The sequence below is a fragment of the Protopterus annectens genome, chromosome 11.part0, assembly GCF_019279795.1.
Source record: "Protopterus annectens isolate FY-2018-M chromosome 11.part0, PAN1.0, whole genome shotgun sequence".
NCBI classification, from domain to species: Eukaryota; Metazoa; Chordata; order Ceratodontiformes; family Protopteridae; genus Protopterus; species Protopterus annectens.
Genome location: NC_056745.1, coordinates 854,905,835 through 854,920,458, shown reverse-complemented (window position 1 = coordinate 854,920,458; position 14,624 = coordinate 854,905,835). Strand labels below are relative to the sequence as shown.

The 14,624-nt window shown below is 42.4% G+C and overlaps 1 protein-coding gene across 2 annotated transcripts in view; it reads left to right on the top strand.

Moving 5' to 3' along the window:
* HSPA14 (heat shock protein family A (Hsp70) member 14) overlaps positions 1-14,624 on the top strand; it is a 580,056-nt gene that overhangs the window by 395,871 nt on the left and 169,561 nt on the right. For both annotated transcript variants that reach the window (XM_044088271.1, XM_044088270.1), the window contains exon 12: positions 4,051-4,224. In XM_044088271.1, the coding sequence (XP_043944206.1) occupies positions 4,051-4,224 (174 nt within the window). The remainder of the gene's footprint in view (positions 1-4,050; positions 4,225-14,624) is intronic.

Below are 14,624 nucleotides of genomic sequence, written 5' to 3'. Positions count from 1 at the left end.
AGACCTATCTATCCTGAACACGTACTTAGAGGTACCAAAATTCAAGATGCTCACATTACAGCAGCTTCTTCCCATGCTGGGCAAGGAGTCTTGGCTGGTAATGTTGGACCTCAAGGAGGCATACCTGCATATCCCTATCAGACAAGATTGCAGAAGATACCTCAGATTTCTTGCAGGTACAATGCATTATCAATTCTCTGCATTGCCTTTTGGCTTCTCTACTGTGCCCAGAGTATTTACGAAATGCCTGGCATTAGTAATTGCATTTTGCAGACAACGAGGAATACAAATTTACCCATATCTGGACGACTGCCTGATCCAAGCGGACAGCAAGGACATTCTACTACAGCACCTGGCGTTTGTAATAAAAATGTTAAATTGCCTAGGGTACACAGTAAACAAAAAGAAATCAAAACTAATACCCTCACAATAAATAATATTCCTGGGTGCCAGCTTGGATACAATGGCCCATATGGTTTATCTCACGCCAGACAAGAAAGGGCAACTGTCTCAATATTTCAGAAAAATGGCAACTTTAACCCAGCTTACTGCAAGGAAAATCCTGCAGGCTTTGGGGTTCATGGCATCCTGCATTCTTCTAATACCATTTGCAAAGCTGCATATGAGGAAACTACAATGGTGCCTGAACAACTTATGGTCTCAACACAAACACAGCCTGGAAACAATTATACCACTCATTCCATGCCTTCAAAAGGAATTTTTGTGGTGGGCTCAAGCATGCCAAGGAAACACGGGTCTCCCTTTCTGCATACCTCAAGCAAATCAAACCATCACAACAGATGCTTCAGACTATGCCTGGGGAGCACACATGGCAGGTCAGTGCATTCATGGAAGATGGTCTCAAAAACAGATGCACCTTCACATCAACCAAAAGGAGATGCTAGCAGTGCAAAATGCTCTTACAGCCTTCAAGGACCTATTGCATCCAGGCCAACTATTATTAAGAACAGACAACACCACAGTTATATGGTACATAAACAAGCAGGGAGGCACACATTCCTACCCCCTGTGCAGACAGGCAATGTCCCTGTGAGACACAGCATTGGCCTTACAGGTACAACTACAAGCGCAATTCCTACCAGGAAAGGAAAACATACTGACAGACAAATTAAGCAGAAATATGACAGACCCTCACGAGTGGGAATTATACCCTCAAGTATTCTCAATTATAACACGAAAATGGGGACAGCCAGACATAGATCTATTTGCCTCCCACACCAATTACCAGCTGAAAAAATTCTGCACAAGGACCTACCATCCACAGGCCTGGAAAGTGGACGCTCTATCTTTCAGTTGGACAACATTGACAACCTATGCCTTCCCACCTCTACCCTTACTGACAAAAGTATTACTAAAAGTCAGAGAGGAGAGGCCACAAATGATTCTCATTGCTCCGGACTGGCCTCGTCAGCACTGGTACCCGCTCCTAAAGAAACTGTCTCAGTCACCACCTTGGATCCTACCTCAATTCCCATTTCTGTTGTCTCAGCAAAATTACAAGATCCTCCACAGTCAGCTCAGGACACTAAATCTAGCTGCATGGAAAATACCTTAGCTTACCAATCTACACTCGTCTCAAAGGAGGTCCAGAATGTCATCTTGGAGGCCAGGAGACCCAGTACCAGAAAGGCTTACTCAGACAAATGGAAGCAATTTTGTGCATGGAACCAAGCAAAAGGCCAAAATCCTGGGATATTAAATATACCTCAGATTCTACAGTACCTAGCTGAGATGTTAAACAGTGGCCTTTCCTTCTCATCCAGCAAAATCCACGCCTCAGCTATTTCAGCCCAATACAATACGGATCCCCCCTTATTCTCACATCCTCTACTACGACAGTTCCTCAGAGGGGCAAAAAATATAAGGCCCCCACGAAAACCACCTGCTCCAGCTTGGGACCTTAACTTCGTGCTGGAAAAATTGACATTGCCTCCTTTCGAACCTGCCTCCTCAGCAGAACTACAATACTTGTCATGGAAAACAGCTCTGCTTTTGGCTATTACCTCAGCACGCAGGGTTTCGGAGCTACAGGCCCTTATGGCAGTGCAACCTTTCCTCATTTTCCATCAGGACAGAGTCTCCTTACGTACCAACCCTACCTTCATGCCAAAGGTAGTATCCAGTGTGGCTTTGAATCAGGCTATCCATTTACCCAAACCCCCAGAATGAAGGGGAGAGACTACTTCACTCCTTGGACATTCACAGGCAACTTCGATACTATTTGGACAGGACAAAGTCATTCAGAAAATCTGAACAACTTTTTGTGTCTTATGCTGCTGGTGTTCAAGGAAAGGCTATTTCCAAACAGACTATTTCAAAATGGATAGCCCACTGCATCCGCTTTTGTTATTCTTTTCATGGGAAAACAGTGCCAGGACTCATCAGATCACACTCCACCAGGGCAACAGCTACGTCAGCAGCATATCTTAGGGGGGTCCCAACCAAGGACATTTTGGAAGCAGCTACCTGGAGTTCAGTGCACACTTTTACCAAGTACTACCACCTGCCACTATACTCTAAATCTAGAGGGGGCTTTGCCACCGCAGTCCTGCAGGGCATTCTAGCCCCTCCTAATTCAGCTTAATACCAGCCACCCTTCCATAGCTTTGGGATTCACCCAAGTGTAATGACTGCAGCAGTATGGCACGATGAACATAGTACAGTTTTGTACCTACCATAAATGTAGATGTTCGAGTGCACATACTGCTGCAGTCCAGGTTACCCTCCCTCCATCCCCTCCCAGGACAGGGCTTATGACAAACACCTCTTGCATGCATCCAGCTTGGGGTATTCCTATATGGTGTATTTGCTTGCATCTACTGATTGGCTTTATCTACTGATGTGAGATTGCATAACATCATGTATTGCCTGCCTATTTGGGGACACCTGACATCTGGGGCAAGAAAAACTGAAGAAAATGGCGTCGGCTGCCTCTTTTATACCCTTGCCGCTCTGACGTCAGGGAAGAAGCGACGACAACCGACGCCGGACCAAGACTTTGGAATTTGGCCGACCGAGGACCTGCCTGATGGCAGGATAACCCAAGTGTAATGACTGCAGCAGTATGTGCACTCGAACATCTACATTTATGGTAGGTACAAAACTGTACTTTTTTTCTTGGACCCCACACAACAAGGGTTATATTTCTTGTCTTTGTTGTCTTGTTTTTCAAATCTTTCCAAAGTTAATTTATTTTAAAATTAAATTTGTATGTATTTTATTTAATCTTTGTGTCTCCTTCTCTTAATTGAAATTCTTACAAATGGCAGATGCAGTTAATGTTATCCTTTTAGCTGTTCATGTTGTGATTTTTAGTGGTATCGGAATAGAATGTATTTGTTAAAGCATATTTGTACTGTTGTCATTAGCTGTTCAAATTCTTTGCTTCAGACCATTTGCTTTTTTGGAATAGACATTTTCTCTCCTACTTCTTTCTGATAAGAATCTTTGGGGTAGCACTAATTTTCTTCTTTCTTTGTAGTAAAAGAAACATCAGCAACGTATAGTATTAATGCGTTATCTGTATGCTTACTTCTATATTAGTATAGTCCATTAGTTATTTTCTTTGCTGGCCACTGCATCAGTTTTTACCTCACAGTTTATTTTCTGCCTCAACAAGTGCTACAATGATCAATGGCTATCTTGCAACACCCTTGTTGTTTCTCAGTATTTTCTTTACTTGTTTTAGCAAAAATGGTAGGTTTAAAAATGCCAAGGCTGAAAATCAGGCAACCACTTGTGAGGGCATCCCAAAATAAACTGCCCCAAGTGTGCAACACTCTCACTGTGAGGATCAGTTGTGGGACTGGGAGTGCAGTAACTTAGCCTTTCTATCTGTGTCAAATGTGTTCTTTTGACACTTCCATTTGTTGTTTGACACCTGCTTTTTTCCATTTGTTAGATTTACATACTGATACCACTACAGTGGGAGTCTTGTTAATTACAGATGCAGGAGTGCTAGATTGTTGAACTTTTAAAGTCTTTGAACCAGTTTTTGGTTAAGCAAATTATTTTCTGTTTCTTTGTCAGGAAGTTGATGAATCAGGGGCAGATAAGTATACTGTGTTGTTTCCATGCGGAACTCCTCTACCAGCCCGAAGACATCACACACTACATGCTCCGGGAGATTTTTCTTCAGTTTGTCTTGAGCTATATGAATCTGAAGACAGGAAATGTGTAACAGATAACAATAAATTTGCACAGGTGAGTTTAAATGCATTGAAATATAAGCAGAGAAGCTGTTAACTTTTTTTTTAAATTGTGCAATATTAAGATGAGTATTTTCTACTAGTTATGATCCTTATTTTAAAGTGATTCTGTTTCTTGTGCTTAAGGTGTTGTACCTTGCTATGAAGCAAATGTTTTGTGCAGCTTTTTAGAAGGTAGTAATCAAGCTTATTATTGTTATGCAAGTACCCTAGAAAACTGAGTCCATCATATTTTTTCAGTCACTGCTGCAACCTGGTTCCATGAATAGACTTTTTATCACCCCCCCCCCCTCCAAGAGATTGGGATTGCATGATCTGTGGAGAGCCTTAATTCTCATAACACTGTCACAGACGTGGCATTCCAGTCCTTGACAGGAGGTTAAATGGAGATATTACCAAAATACATTCAGTGGCATTCATACGTTTTTCACTGAAATATATATATATATATATATATATATATATATATATATATATATATATATATATATATATATATATATATATATATATATATATATATATATATATATATATATATATATATATATATATATATATATATATATATATATATATATATATATATATATATATATATATATATATATATATATATATATATATATATATATATATATATATATATATATATATATATATATATATATATATATATATATATATATATATATATATATATATATATATATATATATATATATATATATATATATATATATATATATATATATATATGTATATATATATATATATATATATATATATATATATGTATGTATATATATATATATATATATATATGTATATGTATATATATATATATATATATATATATATATGTATATATATATATATATATATGTATGTATATATATATATATATATATATATATATATATATATATATATATATATATATATATATATATATATATACATACATATGTGTGTGTGTGTGTTGCAAATCACAGAAGTTGCAAAGAATAAATTTATGCTCTCCTTGCAAACCACGGAACAAAACAGTGGGCATGTATGGTGAATTAACGTGCCGGAGCAGAGGCACCTTAAATGATCTTAGCAAAGGGGGATGCCTGTGAAAAGTAACAGGTGGATCGGCAAGATGGTTCCAAGGGCCATTGTGTAGCAGTGATACTGAGCCAGAGGAGTATTCTCTAGCCAGGGAAGCATTATTTTTAATATTGCGCCAGACAGAGATTTATTCATAGTAGCATAATATGATAGCTGCTAAACTAACCTGTAAGTTTGCTTCTTATCTGTTCAACATTTCTTTTAGGTAGGATTGTTGGCCACCATGTTAAAATTTTCCCCAGGGGATAATGCCTTTTGAGAGCTCTGTGTTACATTAGATACATACTCATCTTTGGGTGCTTTGTTGTACTGCTGCCTAGTATGCAGATTTTTACAACTTTTCTAGACTGTAGATCACAGCAAATCTAGTAGTTCACTTTATGTAGGTTGATTGAGAGAGTGTACTTGGAGATGATTGGTCATGGACGAGTTAGCCATAGTTCAGCTTTTTGAACTCTGTGCAGCTGAAGCAGCAGATCTTTCTTCCAGGTATACTGCAAGACATCCATAGTATGTGCTGAACTGTATTCCTGCTGTAGACATCAGCATTCTGCTTCACATTGAGTAGTTTTACCCAGAACCATCCCCCTGATGTTTCCTTTCACAGCATCTCTGCACTTTTATGTGACCCTTATGTCTTTAAGAACTTAATATTAGTTTATCTTTTTTGCTTTGTTTTGTTTTTATTTTGTACTGCTTTTAGTCGTCCTGGGTCCAGCTACTGTTAGTGAAACATAAGGTGGCTGTTAATGTATTACAGTCCTTTCTGAATCCACAATGTTCATCTTGTTGATCACTGCTGCAATAGCCTTGGCTGTATGGGTTATATCCTGCCAAGGATAATAACAGCTGGCCAACTTCCAAAGGTTCAGGGCACCTTCCACATGCACAAACTGTCAAGCAGCTTGAGCTGAAGTGACTAAAAGACAAGTTTGGGCACAAAGCCTTTCAGAGCTTTGCTGCCACCGAAGAGTATGCTCTTCTGAGGTTTTCAGTGATTGAAAGCTGGCTTGTGCTTTCATTTACTGGGCAGATAAATTGCCTTTGGGGGGGATTCTGTTTTCTTCATTTAATTGATGTTTTATTACTTTTCTCTTAATGAAAGTCAGTTTAAAGCTTGGTGTTTTAATGGACTGTCTCAAGACTATAACATACTTTTAAACAGAACACTCATTTTTTGTCAGTTTAAAAGTAACTTAAAGTAACTCATTTTTTTCTGAGGATAATTTTTTTTTTTTTTTTTGTTCAAAATCACTTTTGTGGACTGGTAGTGTTTACCAGCAATTGTTGCAAAACTTCCACAGAAAAGAGGCACCGTTTTCAGCTTGACCATGGAACAGAAATGGGTTTTATGGTTGGTGCTTCTTCCAGCCACAAAAAGAAAAAGTTAAGTAAACAGGCTTTGCACCACAGCAGGCTAGCATTTTGTCTCAGTAGAGGTGGGTGACTGTGCTATGGCCATTTATTGTACTTTAGACCATTCTTCTTTTACTCCGAATCCCTCTAGTGTAGTGCCTACAGCCACTTTGCACTGTGGGGTATTCACATCCTCTGCCGCTCTTGGAGTCCTAAGAGACCTAGAACTGATTTTCCTTCTGATTCTTCTGATCAGGATTCTTACCAGGATTTGCCCTATGACCTTATCTACCTATGAGGATTCTGATGCAGAGGATTCCATTCCCTCTGCTTCCCCTCCAGAAGATTTTCATTTTGGTGAAACCTTGCACACTCTTAGGGAGCATTTCTGCTGGGAAAGCCAGGATTACTCTGACTCCAAAAAGAGGCTTAGGGAATTCTTACTCCTCCCTCAACACAGGCCTTTAGCTATCCCTCCTGTTCTGAACATTGTAGATGATGCCTTCTTGGAATCTAGCCTGGCCCCAGACACTTTACCTCCAGCTCCCAGAAAACCTGACCGGTATTACAGAGTACCAGACTCTCACAAGTTCCTCTTCAAGAATCCTACTGCGGATCCAGAGACCATTTTCCAAGGACCAAAGAGCATTAAGTCTGCTGCTGCTGCCAAAAACCCTGCCCCCTCTGGTAGAGATTCCAGGGCCTTGGACAGATGGGTAAGAAGGTATACACTTCTGGTACTTTGGCCATTAGGGCCTTAAATTGCCAGTTTCATATGTTAAAGTATCAGCAGCATAGTTTGGGACTACTTAAACAGAAAATGATGTTGATTCCTGACTGTGCTGCTGAACATAAAGAATTACAGGATTTAATACATTCTGCTGAACAAGTTGGTAAACATACTTTGCAATGTGGTTTTGACTCTTTAGAAGCATCTTGCAGGGCTGCTGTCACTGGGTCTGTACTTAGAAGGCATGCTTGGCTTAAGGAGCAAAACTTGCCAGATCATGTTAAAGCTAAATTACTGGATGCTCCCTTAAACCAAGACCGCTGTTTGGCAACACAGCAGAAGTCATCCTTAAAAAGATGGAGGAAAAAGCTAAATCTATGCAAACTGTTAAAGATTTCCTGCAAGTACAGCCTCCCAGATTTAGTAGGCATTGGCCTTCCAAGAATTGGTCCTTTCCAGTCTCTTCCAGGCCTTCTCAGTCCAAACCCAGGAACAGCAGACCACCTAGGTTAGTCTCAGGCTACACACAGGCCTAAGCAGTGGGGGGGCTCCCACTTCCAAAGCTGGAAGTAGTAAGACACCCCCCTATGGAAAAATGTCACAATGACTTAACCTTAACCCTTCCAAGCCATGCTCAACTGCCTGCTCCCTTAGGAAGAAAGCTCGCCCTGCATGCAAAAAACTGGGAACTCATTACCCAGGACAAATGGGTTTTAAATATAGTTTTCTAGGGATACAGATTCCACTTCCACACCTTGCCAACCCCAAACGGTTGGCCAGACCTACCCCCAAATCAGTGGGCAGAGGCTCAATAGCAGGTTCTCTGTGTTCTAAGTATCAGGGCTATTCAGCCTGTCCCAGCAGAAGAAAGGGGACAAGGTTTTTACTCAAGACTTTTCTTGGTACCCAGAAAAGACAGCTCCTGGCGTCCTATCCTGGACCTCTCTATTCTAAACACCTTTTTGGTAATCCCAAAATTCATAATGCTAACACTTCAACAGCTGCTCCCTATGCTGGGCAAAGATGCCTGGTTGGCAACCTTAGACTTAAAGGAAGTTTACCTTCACATTCTAATAAGAGAATCTTGCAGGAAATGCCTACTCTTCAGAGCAGGCTCCATGCACTGTCAGATCTCTGCACTTCCCTTTCGCTTACCTGCTGCGCCCAGGGTATTCACAAAGTGTCTAGCTCCAAACATTGTATTTTGCAGGCAGACAAATATTCAGATATACCCATACCTGGACGATTGTCTGATTCAGGCAGAATGCCAGGACGTGCTATTAAAACATCTGGCATTTGTAAAGAAACTTCTAACCTTGCTGGGGTACACCTTAAATAAAACGAAATCTCACCTGGTACCCTGCCAACAGATTGTATTCCTGGGAGCAAGCTTGAACACAACTTCCCAGATGGCTTTCCTCATGCCAGAGAAACAAGTTTATTTGACAGCCTACTTCAAACTACTGGCCACAAAGACCCAGCTATCTGCAAGGAAAATTCTGCAAGCCCTGAGGTTCATGGCCTCTTGCATTCTACTAATTCCATATGCAAGACTGTATATGAGGAAACTACAATGGTATCTAAAAAGCCTATGGTGCCAACATTCTCAGGACCTGGAAGCAATGATTCCTATCATTCCTTGTATAAAGACAGAGTTCCTTTGGTGGGCAGAGGCCTGCCACCTCAACAAGGGACTCCCTTTCAATTTTCCCCTGCCGCCCAAACCCTAACAATAGACGCATCAGACTATGCATGGGGGGGGGCTAACTTGGTAGGGCAGTGCATTCAGGGCAAATGGAACCCGAGTCAGATGCACCTGCATATCAACCAAAAAGAAATGTTAGCTGTACAGAATTCCCTGACAGCCTTCAAGGACCACATCCTTCCAGGACAATTATTGGTAAAGACAGACAACACCACAGTCATTTGGTACATAAACAAGCAGGGGGGAATCCACTCGTACCCTCTCTGCAGACTAACCATGGCTCTGTGGAACACAGCCTTGAGCTACCAAGTGCACCTACAAGCTCAATTCCTGCCAGGCAAGCTAATTAACTGGCAGATGACCTAAGCAGAAATCTCATGGACCCACATGAATGGAAACTGGAACCAAAAATATTCAACCTTTTGAGCAACAAATGGGGGACTCCAGAAATAGGCCTGTTTGCCTCCACCCAGAACTACCATTTGGACAAATTCTGCACAAGGACTCCCCACAGACAAGCTTGGAAAGTGGGTGCCCTGTCCTTTATCTGGGAAAGCCTCTCAGTTTATGCCTTTCCCCCTCTGCCTCTCCTCTCGAAGGTTCTGCTAAAGATCAAACAGGACAAACCAAGGACAATACTGATTGTACCAGACTGGCCACACCAGCATTGGTACCCTCTCTTGCGCAGTATGATACTGCTGGAGCCATGGTACCTACCTCAGACACCTTCCCTGCTGTCCCAGCAGGCGGGCCACATTCTGCACCCTTCGCTCCAAACCCTGAACATTGCAGCCTGGCTAATCCCTTGAGCTCTCCAATAACATCCCTCAGTAAGCATGTGTTGGATGTTATTCTGGAAGCAAGGAGGCCTAGCACTAGAAAATCTTATGCTGAAAAGTGGAAAAGATACTGTTCCTGGAGCCAAACTCAGGGGATGGGCAACACAGTACCCAGTTTACCTCATATTCTTCAGTACTTAACAGAAATGCTCCACAAGGGCCTATCCTTGTCAATTAAAATTCATGCCTCTGCCATTTCAGCACATTATAATACTGAGCCACCCCTCTTCTCTCACCCCCTGCTAAAGCAGTTCCTTAGAGGGGCCAACAATTTAAGACCTCCCCAGGCGAGTCCCTACTCCAGCCTGGGACCTTAACTTTGTATTGGAAAAGCTCACTCTCCCTCCATTTGAACCAGCTGCAACTGCAGAGTTGAAATTCCTTTCTTGGAAAACAGCCTTCCTTCTAGCCATCACTTCAGCAAGAAGAGTGTCTGAATTACAGGCCTTCATGGCAGTGGAGCCCTTCATTATCGTCCATGCAGACAGGGTTTCCCTCAGGACCAATCCTTCCTTTATGTCCAAGGTGGTGTCTAGTGTGGCCCTAAATCAGTCCATTCATTTGCCTACTTTTCTCGAACCCACAAAACAAAGGTGAACGAATACTGCACTCTTTGGATGTGCACAGACAACTTAGATTTTATTTGGACAGGGCCAAGCCTCTCAGAAAATCTGAACAGCTGCTAGTTGGCTTTGCTGCAGGGGCAGAGGGGAAGGCCATTTCAAAGCAAACCATTTCTAAATGGATAACCCATTGCATTAATTTCTGCTATAAGCACCATGGAAAAACTACCCCACGGGGGATAAGATCACATTCCACCAGGGCTGCATCTACCTCTACAGCCCCCACCAGGGCTGCATCTACCTCTACAGCCTTCCTCAGAGGAGTCCGTACCCGGGACATCCTAGAAGCTGCTACCTGGAGCTCTGTGCATACCTTCACCAAGCATTACCACATGCCTATTTTTTCTAAATCCAGAGCTGGCTTTGCCACTGCAGTCTTGCAGGGCTTAATAGCTGGTCCTAATGCTCTCTAAATTCCTCCTCCCTTCCTTAGCTTTGGGAATCAACCCAAATGTAATGACTGCAACAGTGAAACACGAAGAACATAGTATAGTTGTGTACACTTACCATTAATGTAGATGTTCGAGTGTATTCACTGTTGAAGTCCTGGTTATCCTCCCTCCAGCCCCCTGACTTCTCTTGGCTCTACCTTCCTTCTTGTTTGAAGTATTTAAGCTTTCTGGTGTATTTGCTTTTTGTTGGAGGTGTAACCTAACATATAATTGCTTCCCATTATGGGGGCACCTGACATCTGGGGCATGTAAAACTGATGTAATGGCGTCGGCTACATGTTTTATACCCCTGACAATCTGAAGTCATAGAAGAAGAGACAGCATCCAACGCAGGGATCCAAGACTTTGATATTCAGGCCAGCTGAGGGCTACCTGTAGGCAGATAACCCAAATGTAATGACTGCAACAGTGAATACACTCGAACATATACATTTATGGTAAGTGTACACAACTGTACTGTCTCTATATCCCAGTTCATCCCCCTTCTCAGGACGTTTTTACGTTTCTCTGTTGCCTCCTGCCATTTTCAGTTCTGTGCTTTGCCCTTTGGTCTTTCTACTGCCCCAATGGTATTCACCAAATGCCTCGCTCCTGTGACTGCTTTTTGCAGGCATAGGGGGATCCAGGTCTTTTCCTACTTGAACGACCTCCTGTTTCAGGCATCCTCTCCAGAGATCTTGTTGCAAAATCTTCACTTTGCAGTCTCCCTTCTGCAGAGCCTGGGGTTCACTGTAAATCTCAAAAGTCCTTTCAGACTCCTCCTCAGGATTATGTCTTTCTGGGGGTGCAAGATCCAGACTGTTTCTATGCTGACATCTCTGCCTCCTCCCAAGGCCGTAACTCTCGTTTGCTTTTTTTCAGTTCCTTCTTCCTCTGACCTCTATAACAGCAAGGGAATTTCTGAGAACTCTGGGGTTTATGGCTTTCAGTATTCCTATGCTGCCTTTGCCAAACTCCACACGAGAAAACTTCAGTGGTTTCTTAAGTCAGTTTGGCTTCAACACTCTTATCCCCTCTATTTCATAGTTCTCTCTTGTCGCAAGCAGGAACTTCAGTGGTGGAGTCAGCAGTTGACTATAAATCCATGGCTCCCTTTTCATCCACCTCTTCCCTCTCACGAGCTGTTCAAAGAATCCTCACATGTGGGATGGCGAGCAGCTTTCGGCTCCCGAAAGGTGCAGGGAGTATGGTCATCTTTTCAACAAAAAGACCACATCCAATATCAAGGAGATGAGAGCTCTTCTAGCCTTTCATTGTCTTTTCTCCCCATGACCTCTCAAAGTGTTTACAGGCAATACCACAGTGATGTGGTATGTCAAGAAGGGGGCAAGGTCTTTGTCAACTGGCACTCCTAGTGTGGGAACTAGCTATCCAGTTCTAAGTGACTCTTCAGGCAGTATACATACCTTCAGATCAAAACATTGTGGCAGACTCTCTGAGCAGGTCCATAACTCAATCCCATGATCGGATGCTAAGAAACAGATGCTTAAAATGGCTGAGGATTTAATTACTCTTATCAGAGGTTCTCAGCCCCCTCCTGACAAGAGACCCAGAGTGGAGGAAGAATCTCCCTCTTCTGATCAGGGATCCTTTTTATCAGAACATTCTGATGCAGAGGAACACTCTTACTCCCCTTTTGAGGATTCGGATGCAGAACAGTCCATTCCTTCTGTATCCCATCCTGAGGATTTTTCTTTTGGGGAAACCTTGCACACTTTGAGGGAACACTTCCATTGGGAAGGCCAAGACTTTTCAGATTCCAAGAAAAGACTTAGGGAATTTCTTTGGTTACCTCAGCACAGACCTCTGGCTATACCCCCTGTTTTGGATGTACTGGATGATGTCTACTCGGAGGCTTGCCTTAACCCTGATTCTCTGCCTCCTGCACCAGTAAAACCTGATAGGTAGTACAGAGTACCCGGCTCTCACCAATTTCTTTACAAAGGCCATAATGCTGACCCTGAAACCATTTCACAAGGCCCCAAGGGATTAAAGGCCTCCACTGCCAAGAATCCACTCCCTGCAGAAAGGGAATCCAGATCTCTAGAAAGGTGGGGTAAAAAGGTATATACCTCGGCCACCCTAGCCATGAGGGCCTTAAACTGTCAGTTTCATATGATTAAATATCAACAGTACCTGTTATCACAATTAAGGAACAAAATGTCTCAACCTGAACAACCAGATTTAAAAGAGTTACAGGATATGATGCATAGTGCGGAGCAAGTGGGTAAGCACACCTTACAATGTGGTTATGATGCCCCAGAGGCTTCCAGTAGAGCGGCTGCTACAGGATCAGTCATTCGCAGACATGCCTGGCTTAGGGAACAAAATTTACCTGATCATGTGAAAGCTAAACTTGATGCTCCTTTACAAAAGGATGTACTATTTGGTACTAATGCTGAGGAGATACTACGGAAAATGGAAGAAAAAGCCAAATCTATGCAAACTGTCAAGGCTTTCTTACAGGTCCAACCACCACGTTTTAGCAGAAATTGGCCTTCAAAAAACTGGTCCTTTCCAGCCACTGACAAGCCCCAAAGAGGTAGATACAGACGCACAAGGGGCAGAGGGCAATCACAAGGATCATATAGAGGCAGACAATGGCAATCTCCAGCACCAAGAGGTGGTGAAGACAGTGCACAACAATACAGGAAGCAAACCCAATGACTCCCTCATTTCCATGCCAAGCACGTCTCAGCTGGAAGCACCTTTGGGAGGAAAACTAGCATTATATGCAAGCAATTGGCATATTGTCACAACAGACAAATGGATACTGGACATTATAAACAGAGGCTACAAATTTCAATTTCACACTCTTCCAAAAATGAGAGGCATGCCAAACCTGCCACAAAATCAAAGGGCAGAGGCACAACTGCAAATTTCAAAGCTCCTAAACATGAGAGCTATACAAAAGGTACCTACACACCAACAAGGTCAAGGTTTTTATTCAAGACTTTTTCTGGTACCAAGAAAAGGAACCGACTGGAGACCCATTTTGGACTTATCCATCCTAAACACATTCCTACTGCACCAAAATTCAAGATGCTCACATTACAGCAACTTCTTCCCATGCTGGGCAAGGAGTTTTGGCTGGTAACATTGGACCTCAAGGAGGCATACCTGCATGTCCCAATCAGACAAAGCTGCAGAAGATACCTCAGATTTCTTGCAGGTTCAATCCACTATCAATTCTCTGCATTGCCCTTTGGCTTATCTACTGCGCCCAGAGTATTCACAAAGTGCCTGGCATCAGTGATTGCCTACTGCAGACTTCAAGGGATACAAATGTACCCTTATCTGGACGACTGCCTGATCCAAGCGGACAGCAAACGCATACTACTGGAACATCTGGCATATGTGACACGGTTACTGCTTTCTATGGGATATACCATCAACAAGGAGAAATCAAGGCTAACACCATCTCAGAAAATAACCTTCCTGGGCGCCAACTTGGACACAAACACCCAGATGGCATATCTTACGCCAGAAAAACAAGGGCAACTATCTCAGTACTTCGAAACACTAGCAAAAAGTACCAGGCTTACTGCAAGGAAAATCCTGCAGGCTCTGGGATTCA